At 35.8% G+C, this 18,794-nt stretch overlaps 1 protein-coding gene across 2 annotated transcripts in view; it reads left to right on the top strand.

The window, feature by feature from the left end:
* CtsK1 (C1 family peptidase 26-29-p) overlaps window positions 1–11,794 on the top strand; it is a 28,813-nt gene extending 17,019 nt beyond the window's left edge. For both annotated transcript variants that reach the window (XM_083113302.1, XM_083113303.1), the window contains exons 7-11: window positions 559–785; window positions 3,262–3,362; window positions 6,743–6,874; window positions 9,779–9,968; window positions 10,901–11,794. In XM_083113302.1, coding sequence (XP_082969428.1) covers window positions 559–785; window positions 3,262–3,362; window positions 6,743–6,874; window positions 9,779–9,968; window positions 10,901–11,085 — 835 coding nt within the window. In that variant the 3' untranslated portion in view covers window positions 11,086–11,794. The remainder of the gene's footprint in view (window positions 1–558; window positions 786–3,261; window positions 3,363–6,742; window positions 6,875–9,778; window positions 9,969–10,900) is intronic.
* The last annotated feature ends 7,000 nt before the right edge of the window (window positions 11,795–18,794 follow it).

Genomic DNA, 18,794 nt, shown 5'->3' on the forward strand with positions numbered 1-18,794 from the left:
CTGTGCATGCGTGGAAAATCATCAATGTAAATGTAAACTGAAAAGTCAATTTAAGAAAACAATTTTTGAAAATTTTATTCTATGAGAGTGAATAGTTTGAAATGTGATTGTGTTCAAAGATTTTGGTGATATCCTTCAATAAACATTTCACATTTAGTGACCGATGAGATGAAATAGTTTTCCAAATGCAAGAAATTGGGTAATTTCTCACAAAGGTAAGCCTTCGATTTATTTATTTTTGTCATTAAAACTAAAATTTGTCTTAATTTTCCATAACTAAAGCAATGTGAAAATTTTATGCATAGAAGAAACCGTAAAAACGCATGTAAAAATAACCGATTTTCAATTAACAACACCGAAATTTGCTCTAAACCATGAAAAACAACACCGGATTGCAGTAAAAAATAACCCCGAAATTTAGGGAAAAATAAAACTAAAACTTAACGTCCCTAATAATAGGTGATATATAAAACTGATCTTTTTTTTTTTCAAGTCAACACAAAAATAAATGTGATTGATCATAATTGTTGGAAGTTGACTGTTTGTGTTCTTTTTCAGATTTATTCACTCAAAGAATAGAGCCAGTTTAGGATTCCAACTTGCTATGAATCATTTAGCAGACAGAACAGAGGATGAAATCAAATACTTGAGGGGCCGTACACATACCGAAGGTTCTAATGGTGGACTTCCTTTCCCTTACTCTGCTGAAGAACTTAACAATATTAAGAATGGTATTCCACACACATTCGACTGGAGAATTTATGGTGCTGTTACACCTGTTAAAGGTACTGTTTGTTTCTACTTTTTGAATATACTGTTAAGTAATTCCATGGTAAGTTTTGTCTGTAATGGAATGTAACAACTCTTTTAAGTTGTGACATTAAAAAACTTCTTACACCACATGCTGGCAACGTTCTTTTTAAAAACCTCACAAAACACATAGCAGCACAACAAGAAACACTTTACAAGGGGTGTGGTTCTAACAACCAAAATGCTTAAATTTAAATTCCAACAACTTAAGAGTTAAAAACTTCTTGGGTGCTGGCAACATACTTGTTAAAAACAACAAAAAAAACACACAAACAGCATGATGAAAAGTACTTTAGGAGTTCTTCCATGCTTTCGATTCCATCTCTGAATCATCATCAGGAGACAACTGAAGGGACGTTTTTTCGAGATTGAATCGAAAGCTTGGAAGAACTTCTAAAGTGTTTTTTATCGTGCTGTTTGTGTTTTTTTTAACAAGTATCTTGCCAGCACCAAGTTGTTGGAATTGAAATTTAAGCATTTTATTAAGCTATTACATTTATGAAAGAAAAGTCTCTAGTATGTCATTGAGATTCTGTTTTATTTATTCTGAGAAACATTGACAGAAATGTGCCGACCTCCGTGGCAAAGTCGTTAGCACTGCAACGATTCGAGGGATCCTGGGTTCAAATCCTAGCCTGGCCATGAGTGTTCTTGTGAGTATCCTTTCATCCTCATTGTTGTGATTAGCCAAAAGTTGCAGCAAACCGATTGTAAATAATAAAACTTAAATAGAATCAATAGAAATGTGTTACATAATAGCAAAAAAAGTGTCCCCACAATACAGATATGTGTGAAAAGCTTGTCACAGCATGTTCATATTATCAGGTACTGTACGTTGTGGAGTTTGGAAGAAATGTAGTGAAACAGTGGCCTTTATGGCAGAAACTGTGTATGCATTGCAGCTCTTGCGTTCTTGTCCAAATACCGTGCGTCCATTTCGATCTTCAGCCGAGAGATCGGGAGAAGCGTGGCGGGCGGCGCTGACGGAGATGCCGACATTTGCGGCCTGTAATGCCCGCTTATTTTTATAGACATATGCAGACATTTATATAAATATTGCAAAACTAGCACTAACCTGTGTTATAACATGCAAAAGTTCTTCTGTAATTCATCCAAGTTCTGCTCTTATATACACAAAAAAATACGCTTTAGAAACGATGTTAAGAGCCACAGATAATAAAACATTTTAATCATAGTTTTGACCAGTAATGTCCTGCTTAAGTTTATATCCTTGAAAGAGTTTTGTGGCCATGGGAATCGTTTGGAGGTTTCGAATGTGCAACACTGTATCAAGATTACGCTGCAGACGAAACCGTTAAAAGTCAATGGTTTTCGTGAGCTTCCTTGCAATCTGAAATATCCGAGCTAGAGTTTTTTTGTTCCTTCGTGACTAGATGAAGACAGAGTTGTGAATATAGTGGCGACCAATGTAAACCAAGAGCGTGTTAATTTCGTACTGTCTGCAAGAGTGTTATTCTTGGTTACTTGTCGTTACTTGTTTGTGTTATTGCAGTGTGTATGTGTGTTGTGTCAGTGAGACGATTGGATTGCCAGCTGCAAGGTTCACGTTAGAACAAAAAATTTTTATGTGTGACACGTACGTGAAAACACTCGTGTCAAGACGTGTGTAGGCAATTTGTACAGAAATTCCCATGCGTTTCAACTCCACACAGAGATACGGTTCGACATCTTGTCCTTAAATTACGAGAAACTGGATCGTTAAATTTTAAAACACCTAAGCAAAAACGACGGATTCTAACCGAAGCAAAACTCGATGATATTGGTGCAGCGTTAGAACGTTCTCCAAACAAACCTCTACGCCGTGTTTCAAAAGAGGTGGGCGTGTCAAAATCATCGGCACATACAGCCACTAAGCTACTAAAATTAAAACCGTAATCTTATAACACAGGTTAGTGCTCGTTTTGCAATATTTATATAAATGTCGGCATATGTCCATAAAAATAAGCGGGCATTACAGGCCGCAAATGTTGGCATCTCCGTCAGCGCCGCCTGCCACGCTTCTCCCGATCTCTCGGCTGAAGATCGAAATGGACGCACGGTACAATACCATTATAGTTTACTGTTACACTGGAGGAGTTGGTTAGAGCATCGTATTTGTAGTAGGTGCACCATAGCTTTGATCCCCACCACTGTCAAAAAAAAAAATTGTTCATATGATGGTGCGATTAGACATGCTCTCTCAATACTTAGTGTATTACTCAATACTTAGTAACTACAGGTAAAACAACTAAGAGTCCTATTTTGCTTCTGATGAAGCATCATAATTGTCGTAAAATATAGATGCAGCATAAGAAAGCAAAATTTCTTTTTTGTAAATACTTCAACAGGATAAAAGTATTTCACTAAATAAAGCATACATTCATACATCACACCTTGCACCTGTGATGTGCAGAGATAAGAAAGTTGTATATATCTGTTTTTGAATTTCAGATCAATCTGTGTGCGGATCTTGCTGGAGTTTTGGAACAGTGGGAGCCATCGAGGGAGCTTATTTCTTAAAGTTCCAACATTTGAAGAGGTTTTCACAGCAGGTAAGGGAACAAATCTCTCCAGTGTGTGTTGCAGAGATAACTTTTTAGTGTTGATATTGACTTAGTTGGCTATTCTCACGCTGCATGTTTTAACAATAATCACTATACTCTGTTGCTGGAATCTGGGGAGCAAAGCTGCGCATAGCAGCAGAGAAGGGGGGAAATCGAGTGGACAGAGTGAAGCAGTACATGCTGGTCGAAGGCTGCAGTCGCCCCCCTTTCTGCGCAAACTCATTCCCTCTTGCATGTTCATTGGTTTGTCTGGCATCACTACTTGCACAGAAACATGTTTTCATTTGCTTGCTCTATAGATATCTGGAACAGGATATAGACTACGTTACTGAAGTAATTTGCTACAGCATCTATTGTAGTAGTGTTTCTTGTCAGGTAATTCATATTTCTACTGGGGTGTAAGGAATTGGCCTTCTGGTAAGGCACCAAACCTCACTTCCACAGAGTACATCCCGGTAACTGCTCCTTGCAGACCAACGGTGCTCTCGCACCTGGACCCATAGACAGGATAATCCTTTGTGGGATTGTATTGTTCTATGTTTGTCGTTGCGTGTTCTGAGTGTCCTTTTACAGCCTCAGATTTTAATAGGTAACGAGGTTTTATCCTAGGAAACAGTACAATTTTAATTCTTGTTTAGATGCAAAATAATCTCTCACAGTTATTTTTAGTGGTTTTTATTTTATTTTATCTGCGACATTTCGTTCTGGTTTCAGAGAACTTTTTCAAGCTACACTAAGATATACATACAATAACACAACCTCACATGGCAAGTCACTCTACACTTCTAAGGAATGAATAACTAACTGTGTCTCCTTATTTCCTCCTAGGTAAACTGGTTTTTCCTTTCAGGTGTCATAGCTGGCTGTTTCTCTCCCTCCCCTCCATCCTGTAACCTAATCTTCTTGTCTTCCCTCCCATCCTCCTTCCAGTTGCACTGACCTTTCCTTTCTCCTTTAAGCCATCTGGCAAGTTGAAATCCTCCATTTTTGTGCAGAAAATTGAAGGTGGCTCAGGAAACTTAACCAACTTACTTTCCACATGCTTTTTTATCAGTTTCACCCATTTCACTCCAATTTCCCCTTCGTTTTTGTTAATTTTCTCTCCCCTGTTTATGCATATGTGCTTTGTTTCTGCCACTCTTCCCTCTCTATTTCATTCCACATTCTTATTCTTCATTTGTACTTTCTTACTATTTGTGCCCGCATGTCATCATATGCTCACTCAATGCTGTTCTTTGATCTTCCTCTCTAATGTCTCTCCTATGTTCTTTAATTCTCTCGTTGATGCTTCTCCCTGTCTCTCCTATGTATTTGCTTGTACATCCACCACATTCAACTCCATATACCCCTGCTGTTGCTAATTCATCACTCTCCTCTCCTTTGTATTCATTAAACCATTTCTCGATGCTCTTTGGTGGCTTGAAGGCTGCTCTTAGTCCATACTTTGCATAGATGATTCTTCTCTTTTTCTCCATGTTTTCTTCTGAATTGCACACTCGCATACTTCTTCCCTTCCTGTGCATCTTTATTGTCTTCTTTTTCCTTATTGTTTCCCTCTTTTTTCATTTTCTTCTTTCAAGAACATAGAAAATTCTTGTTTAGTAGTAATGAATGAATTAAATAATTCTAAAAATTTGGCACGGAGGTTTTTAATAGATGTCTTTCATTTTATTTTCCTGTAGTTGACTGTTACTACAAGCATAAGAAAACAGTTTTTCATTGTGGCGTTTCAGGAGAACACACACTTCCTTCATCAGACATTTATTTTCATGTTGACTAAAGATACAGTTATAACAATGGTTAGCAATTTTTTAAACAAAAAGAAAACTGTTTTCTCCATCAAGAAAGATGGAGAAAAAGAGAAGGATCATCTATGCAAAGTATGGACTAAGAGCAGCCTTCAAGCCACCAAAGAGCATCGAGAAATGGTTTAATTAATACAAAGGAGAGAAGGAGAGTGATGAAGGGAGCGTGTGTTCTCCTGAAACGTCACAACGAAAAACTGTTTTCTTATGCTTGTAATAACCTTAAGGTACAGGAAAATAATTCTACAATGCAAGCAATGCATACATACAATAATAAACGAAATCAAAAAACAAGTCGCAAGAAAACTAAAGGAAAAGTGAAATACCGACAAAGATGAAAAATCTGTTAAAAATAAAATTGTGTGCATTCCATTCCACAAGGGATTCTCACATAAAATTGCCAAAATTTTTAGAAGATTTAATTTCAGAATTGTTTTTAGATCACCAAGAAGTTTGAAATGTACATTTAATGAATTCAAAATGAGAAACTCTTTCAAAGGATTATGTAGGACAAACAGCAAGGAAAATGGCAATAAGATGGCACAAACATGATTTGGACATTATAAATCTAAACCCAAGAACAGGTTTGTCAGCTCACATCATCGAAGAGGAGCATTTGATTAAAAAGAGAAGGGTTTTAAAAAGATTGACGGGATACATAGAGTTGAATGTCTGGGAAGCTTCGTTCATTGGAGAACACTGGCGTTCATTGGAGAACACTGGAATAAATTAAATAATGAAAATGGTAACATAGATCCAGTATGGAGTTTTCTTTTTCACAAATGGAGTAAGCCACCATCTTTAAAATTTAATGTAACAGAAAACATCAAGAGACTTTGTGAAAACAATGATGACTTTGAATTACCTGATGATATTTAGGATTCATAATTTTAAATAAAAAAAATAATGTGATCAAAATTTTTTGTCTGAAATAAAAATAAAACAGACTGCTTCTTTTCACAGTTAAGTTGCTAAAATTTTTTGTCTGAAATAAAAATAAAACAGACTGCTTCTTTTCACAGTTAAGTTGCTATATTACAACAATGTAACATTGACAACATCCATTATATAAGGGATTCTTTTTGTTTAAAAAATTGCTAACCATTGCTATAACTGTATCTTTAGTCAAAATGAAAATAAATGTCTGATGAAGGGACCGTGTGTTCTCCTGAAACGTCACAACGAAAAACTGTTTTCTTATGCTTGTAATAACCTTAAGCTACAGGAAAATAATTCTACAATGCAAGCAATGTGTACATACAAGAAAAGCTGTCTTTCATTTTGTTGTTAGGGGCCTGTCATCATTTTTGTTTTATTTAAGGAGCTCATCCCCATATTCTACAACAGGCAGTGATATCCTATGTGCTGATATCCTTATAATATAAAAATCAATCAGTCATATTTCTACTACCATTGCTGAAAGAGCTCTACCTGATCTTTTCCAATCCTGCACCCTGTGTTCACTGTGGATCATAATGGATTGAAATTCAGTACACCCTCTTTCGTTTGTGAATACCAATTCATGGTTGTGTAACTAAATATGATTGTTTCCTTCCGTTTCAGGCCCTCATTGACTGCAGTTGGGGATTTGGCAACAATGGCTGCGATGGTGGGGAGGATTTCAGATCCTACGAATGGATGATGAAGCATGGTGGAATTCCCACCGAAGATGAATATGGTCCTTATCTTGGACAGGTAATGAACCATTCACCATTTCTATTTAGTGTGAAAATCTTACCATTACTGATAAAGTACTCAAATCTACCAATAATTGCATTTTGCAGGTTTGGTGCATATTACTCAATTCCAGAATATAAAAAGTTGTTAAAAAATGTACGTTAAAAACTGTACTTACGTATGTGAGTATGTTGTTCCTATTTTCCTTTCTTTAGAACTACGTTTCGGAGACTAACTATCCCCTTCTTTATTACATTTCGACGTAGTACTATGTTAAGTACCTAGTTTTTTCATGCGAACCTGAAGAAGGGGATAGTTAGTCTCTGAAACATAGTTCTAAAGAAAGGAAAATTGGAACAACATACTTGCATACGTAAGTACAGTTTTTAACGTCTTTTCATATACCAATAATTGACACTATCAGGCCATATCAGTTGCAAATGTTGTGTAAGAAACTGAATTATTTAGTAATCTCCTAAATTGATATATACCCACAGTGGAATTCTGATTGGAAGTTCGTGTATTCTATTTTTTTCTCGTTATAGATTCAGTCGTGATGCTCCCAATGTACCAAATGTGACAAAATTTTCCACAATATTACAGTGTCCGCCATTTTAATTTTTACACTTTGTTCTTCATAAAATCAAGGTTTCATTGTACCTAGGTACTTTCCTTTAGGAAAACAACCCATATACAGTTGAGACTGCTTTATACGTAACTCAGTTCTGCATAATTCTGATTCATACGTAAATTACTCTATATCCCGGCAAAATATAATTTAAAAACATGTTAATTAAATCTTATTTGTACGGAATGCATTTATATGTAATTCGTTGTAAAAATACAGTTGATTTGTACGTAACCAAGCTATAACAATGTCACAGAAGTATACATTTCTTGTTGTTACAAAAACACGAGGCAAGTTTCAGATACGAAACAGGATAGGCAGGTGGGCATGGAAATGGTTGGTCTCGAGTTGCGAGAAAGACTAGTGCTGTGCGGCGGTGTCACAGAGAAGGCAAGGAGAGGCAGTGCGAGACATGAAATCAAGGAGATAGATTTGCAGCAGTTGTTCAGAACATGAGACTCCTTTTCTTTTGTACGTAATTGCAATATGAAAGTAGACACGTTAAAAAGATGCAAATAGATGATGTTTGTGGTGTTCCATAATATAAACAGAATCGCTCTTCCTTCAGTGAATGTTTTCAGTTGCTACTGGTCAGCTATGGAGAAAAGAAAGAGGAAAAGTTACATGCTTGACTAGAAAGTAAAATTTATACGGAAGTGGACGCTAATCTACGTAAAATTAAAACTGAAATCTGCAGATTTAGGCATCCCTTATACCTAGAGGCATGCAAATTTCGTTTTTGACGAAAAAACGAAATATGAAATAACATGCTGTAATGTTTATTTTTCATGTTTCTGAAGGGTGTGAGGATCATTTTTCTACCCTGTTTTGTCACGAAATAACGCGAAATTAACTGCAAAATGCGAAATACACTCTGAAACGCGAAATTTGCCGTTTATATACCGACGTGACACTTTCTGAAGTCTGAAGTATCCTGCGAGTTATGCAATTCACGGAAAATTGATTAACTCTGTTGTAAATGTTTGAGAAGCAAAAATGGACCCCTTTACACAGGAATAAACTTAATACTCTGGTAACTACATAAACGTGCTATTAGAAGGGATAAGTTTACTTTGTATAATAATGGCAGTTTTTAAATCAAATTTAGGATTATATTGACATCTTTAAAACCAAAATGTAATTTCATATAGCACTTTTGATGTGATTATTCACCGCTATAACACCGAAATTTTATTTTATTTACCGCTTTTGAACCCGAAAACCACTCTGTTTTTGTACCGAAATTTTGCTTTTTCATTTACCAAAATTATGTGCCTCTACCTATACCACAGTCTGCACGGTCATTATATTAAAATAAATGCTATTTTAGATGAATTTGGTAAATTTTGAAATCAAAATTTATTGCTTTAGCCAGAATAGTTAGAAATCGCAACTGTCTGCAAAGGCCAAAAATACCCGAAGTCAAAAAAAAAAAAATACCAGCATTTTTAAACAAATTAGGACACAAGGGGTCCCGACCTGGGCATGGATGTTTCTGAATGTCCATTCATCACTTTCATCATATCATCACTCATCCCCATCTTCGCAAATTAGCCAAAAGTGGCACAAAAAGCAAAGTAAAGTAAATCAAAATCAAAAATAAAATAAAATTTTTAAACCAAGTCAAGTTTTAGAAAAATAGAGCTTGCTTCGAACTACAATTTTAAAAATTGATTAGTAAATCAACAGAACACGTTGAGGGAAGATATGCAGATTTGGAAAAAATGCTTGTTACCTGTATTTAAGAATCAAACTTTCAGATTCGTTAATTTACCACTTTATGACAGTAATAACCTGTATTACGTATATATCTTGTTCCTCAAAATAGATAATGATATGACCCGGTATCTAAATCTGATTTGTAAGTAATTCTCAGTTGTATGTATTATTTTCTCTTCACCTTGACTTACGTATAACTCAGGTTCATCTGTATGTAGACATTTACTTTACAGAGCAACATATGCACCTTCAAATCCATAAAAATACTAACTAAATGACAGAACTTTGCCCTTAAGTAACAACAAATGTAGTGATATAAAGATTGAATGCATAATGTAGGAAAATGTGGGGTTTCAGTCAGTGTAGTATGTTAATTTTCCATTGTTATCCCTTCCCTTGTGTTATTTTACTGGTGCTGGAGTACCTTGTCCTTTTTCTTTCAGTTGCAAAAAAAAGTGAAAGAACAAGGTTATGGACAATTTGCATATTACAAAATGTTTATGCTGACATAGTGTACAGCAACAAAGTTATTGCATGTCAAGTTACATATTGTCAAGGTTTCTTCTAAATTTCAGGATGGCTACTGCCATATTGATAAATTGCCATTGTCAGCCAAGATTACAGGATACGTGAACGTCACATCAGGAGATGAAGATGCGTTGAAAGTAGCCGTTGCAAAACATGGACCGATCTCTGTGGCTATTGATGCTTCTCACAAGACGTTCTCTTTCTACTCCAATGGTATATACTACGAGCCGCAGTGTGGTAAGTAACATTCCTTAGTCTTTACTGTGATCTACCAGAAATGGCCAGATACAAATTTCATTTTATAAAGATGAGCCACGGTATCTCAGTTGGTAGAGCATATGTCTTATCATGTGGGACCCCAGGTTTAAATCCTGGGGCAGGTGATCTAGACCAGAAACTTTTCCAGCAATTTTCTCGTTTCTGTGCAGCTCTGAGGCCCACCTAGCCTTATATAATGGTCACCTGGGGCGCAACCCTGGAGTGTAAAGGCAGCCGGGCATGATGCTGATCACATTTCCTAACTGGCCGAGATCAAGAATATGTGAAGCCCTATACCTCCACATCACCCCATATCCCTTCATGGCATGTGTGCAAATGCACTGGTACCTTTACCTTCCAGATACAGGATATTTATTTGGGCTCCGCATGGAGAAGTGACCACAGATTTGATCGCCAGTAGAAGCTCCAGATTCATGGGTTAACAGAGCTACTTGAAGCTATGACACTTTTGCTACAAAAAAGTTTTTTTTTACCTCACTTCCTAATGTCTAGGGGGGAGGTAGAATGTATACTATCTACCAAAATGTAATTGGTCACCCTGTGACTAGGCTTTTCGACTCTGCGGCTCATGTAATTATCACAAGATACTACAAAACATAAAACATGATAATAGGTTAAGGTGTTATATTCTAACAATCTGATACAAAATTACAAATGTTTTGTGGAAGAACATGAATAGTTCATTCACTTACGCAATGTGGTAATGGAATTTACCTTTGAAAAATAATAGCATAATTAGACTTTTACTGTAGAGAAACGTGTTATATCATACATATTTTTATTCATAAAATTAATAACCAAAAAGATTGAAATTTTGCACTAAATTACAGCCTATTTGTAGATATATTGGTAATTTTACTCATACACTTGTATTCTGTTATATTTTTTAGGAAACAAACCAGATCAGTTGGATCATGCTGTGTTGGTGGTAGGCTATGGTGCCATAAATGGAAGACCCTATTGGCTAGTCAAAAATTCATGGTCCACGTACTGGGGTAATGATGGTTACGTTCTGATGTCGCAAGAAGAAAATAATTGCGGAGTTGAAACTGATCCCACTTATGTTACTATGTAACAATGTACTATCAAGGAACAATGGAGCCACGTTGATGACCTTTGGAAACTAGATATTATCTGAGCTGTGTAAATCTGTGATACAGTTACTCATATTTGTTGTCTCTCTCTTACTTGTAAGTTCCTCCCCTTTATGGAATTTGTGTACGAATTTTTTGGGAATTATCATCATTAGCGTAATTTTTTGCAATGTAGATACACCAGAAGTAGTAGATTGTTTTAGAGTTTGATAATTATTTCACAGAACCAAGTATTGTGCAGTGTTTTTGTGTGCACAGTGAGAATTACCTGCACTTTTGAAGCACAGTGTATTGTGATTATTATTGGTTTTGTGATGCTAGCAGTGAAGTAATTATATTTCTTTAGCATTGCATTTACTTTCATATATTTATCTCATTACAGTTTGTACTTACTTTCCTTGATTCAGTACTTGTTAAGGAAACATTCTTTTCAAAGTTTGGGTAATAATAAACTCAGACTACAAGAACGTTGAGGAATGCTATGTTGTTGTAAGTAATGTTCTTTGAACATTTGGATACAGAATTTGTGTGAGTTTTCTGATAACCACTTTGTGATACATTGTGTACACAGTGATTTTTTTTTTTTTTTGCCATGTAATAGTGTGTAAGAGAATACAGTCAATGTATGAATAAATAGAAACTCTGTCCATTATGCTTGCTTTGAATATTAAAGCTTTCTTTTCCTCATTCGTCTCATATTTTTCTTTACTTACTGGATCCAAAATATCTGTTTTCTTGATTGTCTTGAGGTAAGCTGGTGCCTAGAAAATTGATATTACAAATAATGGAAATCCAGTATTATTATAAATGAACTAATAATCAGTTATGGTCCTGCAGCATGGCTCTGCAGTCTAAGGTGCCATGCTTTGGGTTATGGCACGTGTGCAGGTTCGAGTCTCCTGGGGGAAGCGTAACAACTTTTCTCCTGAGATTTCGGCCTGTGTATGGGACCGGTGGCCACCCACCATCGTGAGGAAATTGGGGGAATAGGAATGAGTAGCATAACCCAGTCATGAAAGCCTACAACAATGATTGGGGGTTCGTCGTGTTGACCTCACATCACTGTACCGGGATGGAGGTAGTAGTCAGAATCTTATATTATTTAATAGTGGGATGATTGGATGATCTCCCATCTCTGGTAGCAGTGAGGCTGCCAGTCTAGGTAGCCACTGGACCTCATGGATTTAGAACTCGGATTTTTAGGTTTTAAAGAGATTGCTTTTAGGCTTCTAAAATAGGCTCCAAAAATGCTAAAATAGGTTCTAAAAGTTCTAAAGTAGGTTCTAAAAATCATAAATTAGGCTAGAAAAATTATTAAAAACAAAATTTTACAAGAACCGTAAGAATTTTTAATAGGTATATATATACAACAATCAAATATTAATTTTCTTACCAAATTTTAATTTCTTTACATCACTTTCAATGCGGGAATTTTGATAAAACATGATAAAAAAGATACAAGCAGAGCAAGAAGTAAGAGTGAGTGCACAGACGTGGCGTCAGACATTTTTTTCTTTAGAACTTTGAAAAACATTACGGAGCGAGAGAAATCGACAGAAAACATGTTTCAAACATGCCAGTCATTGAATTGTTTCATCACAAAACAGAGTAAAAAACTTCGTCAGTTGTTGCAGTTTTTAATGAAACGCTGACATAACTTGTTATTTCTTATTTACCTGCAAAGGAAAAAATAGGTTAAAAACCTAAAATCTGCAGTCTAGTTATTACGTAAAATTCAGATTTCATTTATTTTGTACCGCTAGTGAACGAAAATTTGTATTTTGTGATTACATAACTTGTAATATTTTGATGAAATTCTTGAATATTTTTGTGCAAAACTGTGGTAAATTGTTGCTTATAATTACAGTGGAACGCTAATATATACATAACTTTCAGTTGTTACAATTTACAAGCAATGACATCACTATCTGTGGGAATCTATAAGTTTATTGACATTGGTATGGCTATCAGTTCAGTTCTATTTTGATCCAATACTGAAAGTGACAGTTGTACAGTCACAGACTCTTCAGTGGTATAGTTACAACCATGACTGTACGCTCAATGGTAAAATTAATATTAGGTGAATTGCCTGTTACAATTTTCATCCAGTCTGGCTTCCAGTATGTGATGATTATGAAATGAAAATGTCAATAGGTAGAAAACAACAACTGCTTTGCATCAACAGAATTTAATTCCTTAAAACAACGCAGCATGTAAAATTTAAAACAGTGAATGAAAATATTGATTGCACCTTTTTCTGCTGAAACGGATTCTTAAACATTATAACAAATTTAATATTATCCAGAATAGTGAAAGTGAAGAAATATATCTTAGTTTTTAACTATCAAATCCGAAAGAAAACTTTCTTTCATGACTCTGAAAACGATACATGCACAGTGGAACCACATTTTTCTTTCTTTCTGGATTTTACAATTTCCTGCATTTTCCGCAACCGCTTGATTACTATTGGAGAGACTGCCGTAGTATAAGTAAAGCAAGATTTGAGCAAATGTACCAGGCTGTTGAACAGTCAAAGTTTTTCCTGGTCAGTGGATTGGCAACAATGTAACCGCAGGAGAGGTAATTTTTCCAGATTCAAGTAACACTACGTTAGTCTCGCGGACGATTGAGGCTGCAATTGGTGTCTTTTTGGTCTGTCCTCTGGCATCGCTAGAGGCACATATTTTTGGCAAATAAAAAAAAAATAATTTGGTACAAAAGCAGTCAACTTTTGGGTTCAAAAGTGGTATATAAAATGACATTTTGATTTTAAAATTGTGATTATAATCCTAAATTTAATTTAAAACCACTTATTACACAAAATAAATGTATCCATTCTAATAGCACATTTATGTAGTTACCAGAGTATTAAGTTTGTTCTTTTGCTTCTCAAATATTTACAGCAAAATTTTCCGTGGATTTCATAACGCTCAGGATAATTCAAACTTCAGAAGGTGTCACGTCTGTAAATAAACTTAACATTTTATGTTTAAGATCCTGGTTCACATTTTGCAGTTCATTTTGCATCATTTCGTGACAAAACAGGGTCATGCCTTTCAGAAACATGAAAATGAACATTGCAGCATGTTATTTCACATTTGTGTTTTCGTCAAAAACGAAATGTGCATGCCTCTAGGCATCACACATCACTAGAACTTCCTTCAGTCGAACTCACCAGAACAGGACAGTGTAAAAGACTGGCAGAAACTGGATTCAGTGCGACCATAAGGTATGTTTCTAGAGTCCATGAGAATGAATCAAGAAGTAGTGATAATGATTGAATGAACAATCACTGTGGTCTTATATCCCATCCGGCAGTGATATGCCGTAGACTATAAGTTTATGTCTACATCCGTTGTCTATGCGTTATCTACACGAAGATTACATTGGCTCATAGTTTACATAGTCTACCGTAGACAATGCAAACAACAGGGAAGAAAGAAATCCCAGTGGTCTTTGAAAGCGAAAGTATTTTTTTCTTCAAACATGTCGATAATCTGGGCCTATAACCAACTTAAGACCATCCGACGTAATCAAAATTATCGAATTTTCACTATCGAGAGGAAAAGGGATTGCCAGAAGAAAAACAAATGAAAGCCATAGTGAAAACTGACATTATCTTTTACACTGACAAAATGGAAGGCTAAAAATATATTTTTTGACTTATTACTGCTTAGGAAAGTGCATGTGTCTTTAAAGCAGATTTTTCCACGTGTGAAATGGTAGAAATTGAAGGAAAACAAATCTTGTCATTCTACGAACATCGCATTTTTTTGGGTATGTCGCGAGAAGTTTATTTTGCAGTTCAGATAATACCTAGTGAATTGGTTGAACTTAAATAAATACTTTAAAATGCTTATTTCCGGACAGTGGAATACTTCACGCTCTCTATGTCCACCTGCTGATGCTTGTTGCTGCTTCTAGAATGATGCTCGTGCCTTGCACGGAGAACGCAGAGCGCCATGTTGTCTACGTTGATTACATAGTCTACACGTAGAATGTAGACAAGCGTAGACGCTCATCACTGAGCCATAAACAAAAAAATGAGACATTCTCTTTTTGGTGAAAAGATTGAACCTAAACTAAATTACATAGTAATATATAAAATGCAATGCAAATAATAAACTCTATAATGTAATTGATGAAAATTAGAAAATCATTTTATGAGTTTCATGTTAGCTACAGACTAATCACAAAGGGCATTCAGGGCAGTCTTATTAATTCTTCATGATTTGTGCACCCCTGAGGGTGGCCCTGTGCGGCTGGAAGTGATTGTGTATTATCTCTATTAAGAATAGAGTGGCATAATCTGCCGGCAAACCAGCTGTTTTCACATATATATAAATTGCCAAAAAAATTGAAGTAGTCTCACTTTTGCTTTTGGTTTACTTGCATACCTGCTTTGGTGTTTTAGTTCTATTGTATCTACTAATTAATATGTAATAAATACATACAATAAATAAGAATTGTTGCAGTAAACGAGGTCACATTTTTGGAACATGTCACTGTAAGAACGTTCTACATGTCCTAGAATCTGAGGAAGTAGTTTCAATTGAATCCCCAAAAATAGTTGTCAATGACACAAGTGAGAGGAATGACTTGTCATTCACACACGTCTTCATGCATTACAAAGTCAGAGAAATCTTGAGGCATCGTTCTTTTCTACAAGTTTTTAAATTGCGAATAAGGCTGTAGAAGCATGGGTATGGAGAATTTCAGAAAGTTAATGATGTTTATGCGGTGATTCAAATGTCAACATAAACTTGGACTTTACTCCAAAAGATATATTGCATATTTGAAATTTATTCCCATTATTTTGTGTGATTTGAATGCAGTTTCCGTGAATATCAATCTATCTTTCGGGAAAACGAGGAGATTTTTGTTTCGTCGCACTTGAAAGTTTGAACAGAAAATATAGCATATTTTGTATTTGAATTTTGCATTACAATTAATGTCATGTACAGTGGGATCCATAAATATTACCATGCAAATTGTCCATCACCATGTTCGTGCACTTTATTTGACCCAATAGAAGCTTCAAGAATTAAAATAAAACTCAAAACAAGCTGTTGACAACTTCTGCACCAGCATACATAAAAATCCATCGCTTAAGAACACACAGGATGTAAGAGAAAAGTAATACTCATGGATTCCACTGTACCACTGATGCATTTTATTTAACTAAGTGTGCTGCTTGCTTAGTGAAAATTGCCATTTCTCTTAATTTAATTCCATATTTTGATGATAATAATTACATATTTTAACACTTTAATACATATAAAAATCTTTTCTCTGTAAATAAAAATCAATAGGAGATAATTGATAGAAAAATAACTAGTTTGATCTTGTTTCTATTATTGAGATTATAGTGACACTGGTAGGGACGGACTAGATTAAATTTTTCGCGAATCTTGGAAAGGGAACATCATCCACCTTTGTTACCCCAGTTCCTTATGAATGGAGCAAAGAGCAATCTCCAGAACAAAGATTCTCTTTGCTCCAGAAGGTATTACAAAGAAGTAATTCTTTCTGCTGCCAATAGGTGTCACAGTCAACAACCGTATTGCTCCTGCCATCTACTGGCAGAGCTGTGCACTCAGTGGCGTGGCGTGGATTTTTAAAAGTGTTACCGGTTATCAGTAGGACATTTAAGGGAGACTTGGGCGCCTCCCCACCTCATGCCCCCCCCCCAATGTCTTCCAAGAAGTTCATATAATATTAATCTTGTACGTATGCAATTCAATACTAGATTTTGGTAAAGTTATTAATCAGCAAAAAAAAATGTTGACATAAGGACTAAAGTGAAATCGCAAACATTGGTTGTTGACACAATAATACGTAATTTGATACTTACAGAAACATCGAAGGCTACTTATAGAGCAGATCAATCCGACTTTGAAAATAGTTATATGATGCTGGGATCCCGGGTTCAAAACCTAGCTTAGGCATGGGCGTTTGTGATGTCTATTCATCAATTTAATCATATCATCACTCATCCCCATCTTCGCAAATTAGCCAAAAGTGGCACAAGCGAAGCAAAATCAATCAAATCAAATCAAAAAACTTCTATGATGCTGTCATAAAGAGAAGTTTCTCATTTGAATTTGAATTTTTGGGTGCGTCATGGTCATGGTCCATGTTATCCACATCTGAATTCGACACGCTTTTTTTTTTCACCCGAAAATAGAGTACATGGCCAACAAACAGTGGCGTATGCTGGTTTTAACTAGTGGGCAATCTCACACACTTGATTCATCCACCCACTCCTGAAGTTTCCCTGCAAATTTACCTCAACATTCATACAGGATTTACGAATGTATGTGTGAAAAATGTTACCTTATTGTTGCGACCACTGTCGAATAATTGTTGTGATTGCACTTGCAGTTAATCTACGTTTAGAATTTCAAACAATAAAACAAGATAATATAATAACTCTATAAGAAAAAAACCTGTAACAAAGAATATGAAAGGAATTCGGTAGTGAAATAAAAACCTGGCTCAGGCGGTAACGCGTCTGACTACCATGCTAAAAAGGTCCCGGGTTCGATCCCCGGCCGGTTCAAATACGGGAACTTTTCTAACGGTGGAAGCGGCCCCGGCGCCCACCCAGCGTCGAATAACATGGGTACCTGGGGAAAACGCTGGGGGGTAAAGGCGGTCAGGGGCGTGATGCTGATCACATCACCCCCACTCACGACCGGATCAAGAAAGTGTGGGGCGTTACCCCCACATCCCCTATACGCCTTCATGGCGTGGTGCTATGCACAGGGGAGCACTTTACCTTTTTTTACCAATATTAATTGAAGTGTAAAATTCAAGTTACCCCAGTACCCAGTTACTCGTGCATTCCTGATTTTTGTTTTTATACACGGAAGTTTGAGTTCAAGACCTGTGGTACAAGAGATTCTACTGGCCTACCTACATTAACTATTTGCAATTTCTCCGGAAAAGATCCCGTTCCAAATATTTTCGCACGAAAACATTATATTATATCCATTGCCTTTAGCTTTAAACACAGCACTAGCACGAATACTAAACCACTAACAGCTAAAGAAATATTAAATTCTCGAATCGCTACAACACGCATTCAATTCCCTGCGCCAATCTTCTATTGTGGTTCCTTACTGCTTGACAAAGACTTCATATTCCCTGCGATGCGCGAGGTTCTATAAGTTGGAATCATTGCGTTTTTTGTTTATATATTTTACATTCAAACATCTTTTATCATTATGATCATTATTAATCTAGAGAGGGGGGGAGAAGCAACTTAAATTACCTAATATGTGTGTACGTATATATATAATTTATTTCTGATAGCTTTTCCTTTTAAAAATTATTCATTTCTGTGAAAGAAATACTCTTACTGGTTTTGAAGGCTACAAAGAAAGTAATCACGCATTTTAAAATACAAAAATGAATAAAAGTAAGCATATAAATAGTTTAATTACTTCATTAATCGATTTATTAAACTGTTATTTGACGTCGCTTTTCTCCCACTTTTGGCTAATCACTACGAGTGATGATATGGCATTGATGAAGGGACATTTACAAAGAACACCCATGCCCTGACCGGTATTCGAACCCTGGAGCTCTGGCGTTGAAGGGAGCTGTGCTAACACTCCGCAACGGAGGTCGGTGTAATTTCTTTAATTTCTAGTTAAAATTTTAATTTATTTAATTACCGTCATCT

Source organism: Lepisma saccharinum, chromosome 27 (assembly GCF_977018435.1).
Source record: "Lepisma saccharinum chromosome 27, izLepSacc3.1, whole genome shotgun sequence".
Taxonomy (NCBI): Eukaryota; Metazoa; Arthropoda; class Insecta; order Zygentoma; family Lepismatidae; genus Lepisma; species Lepisma saccharinum.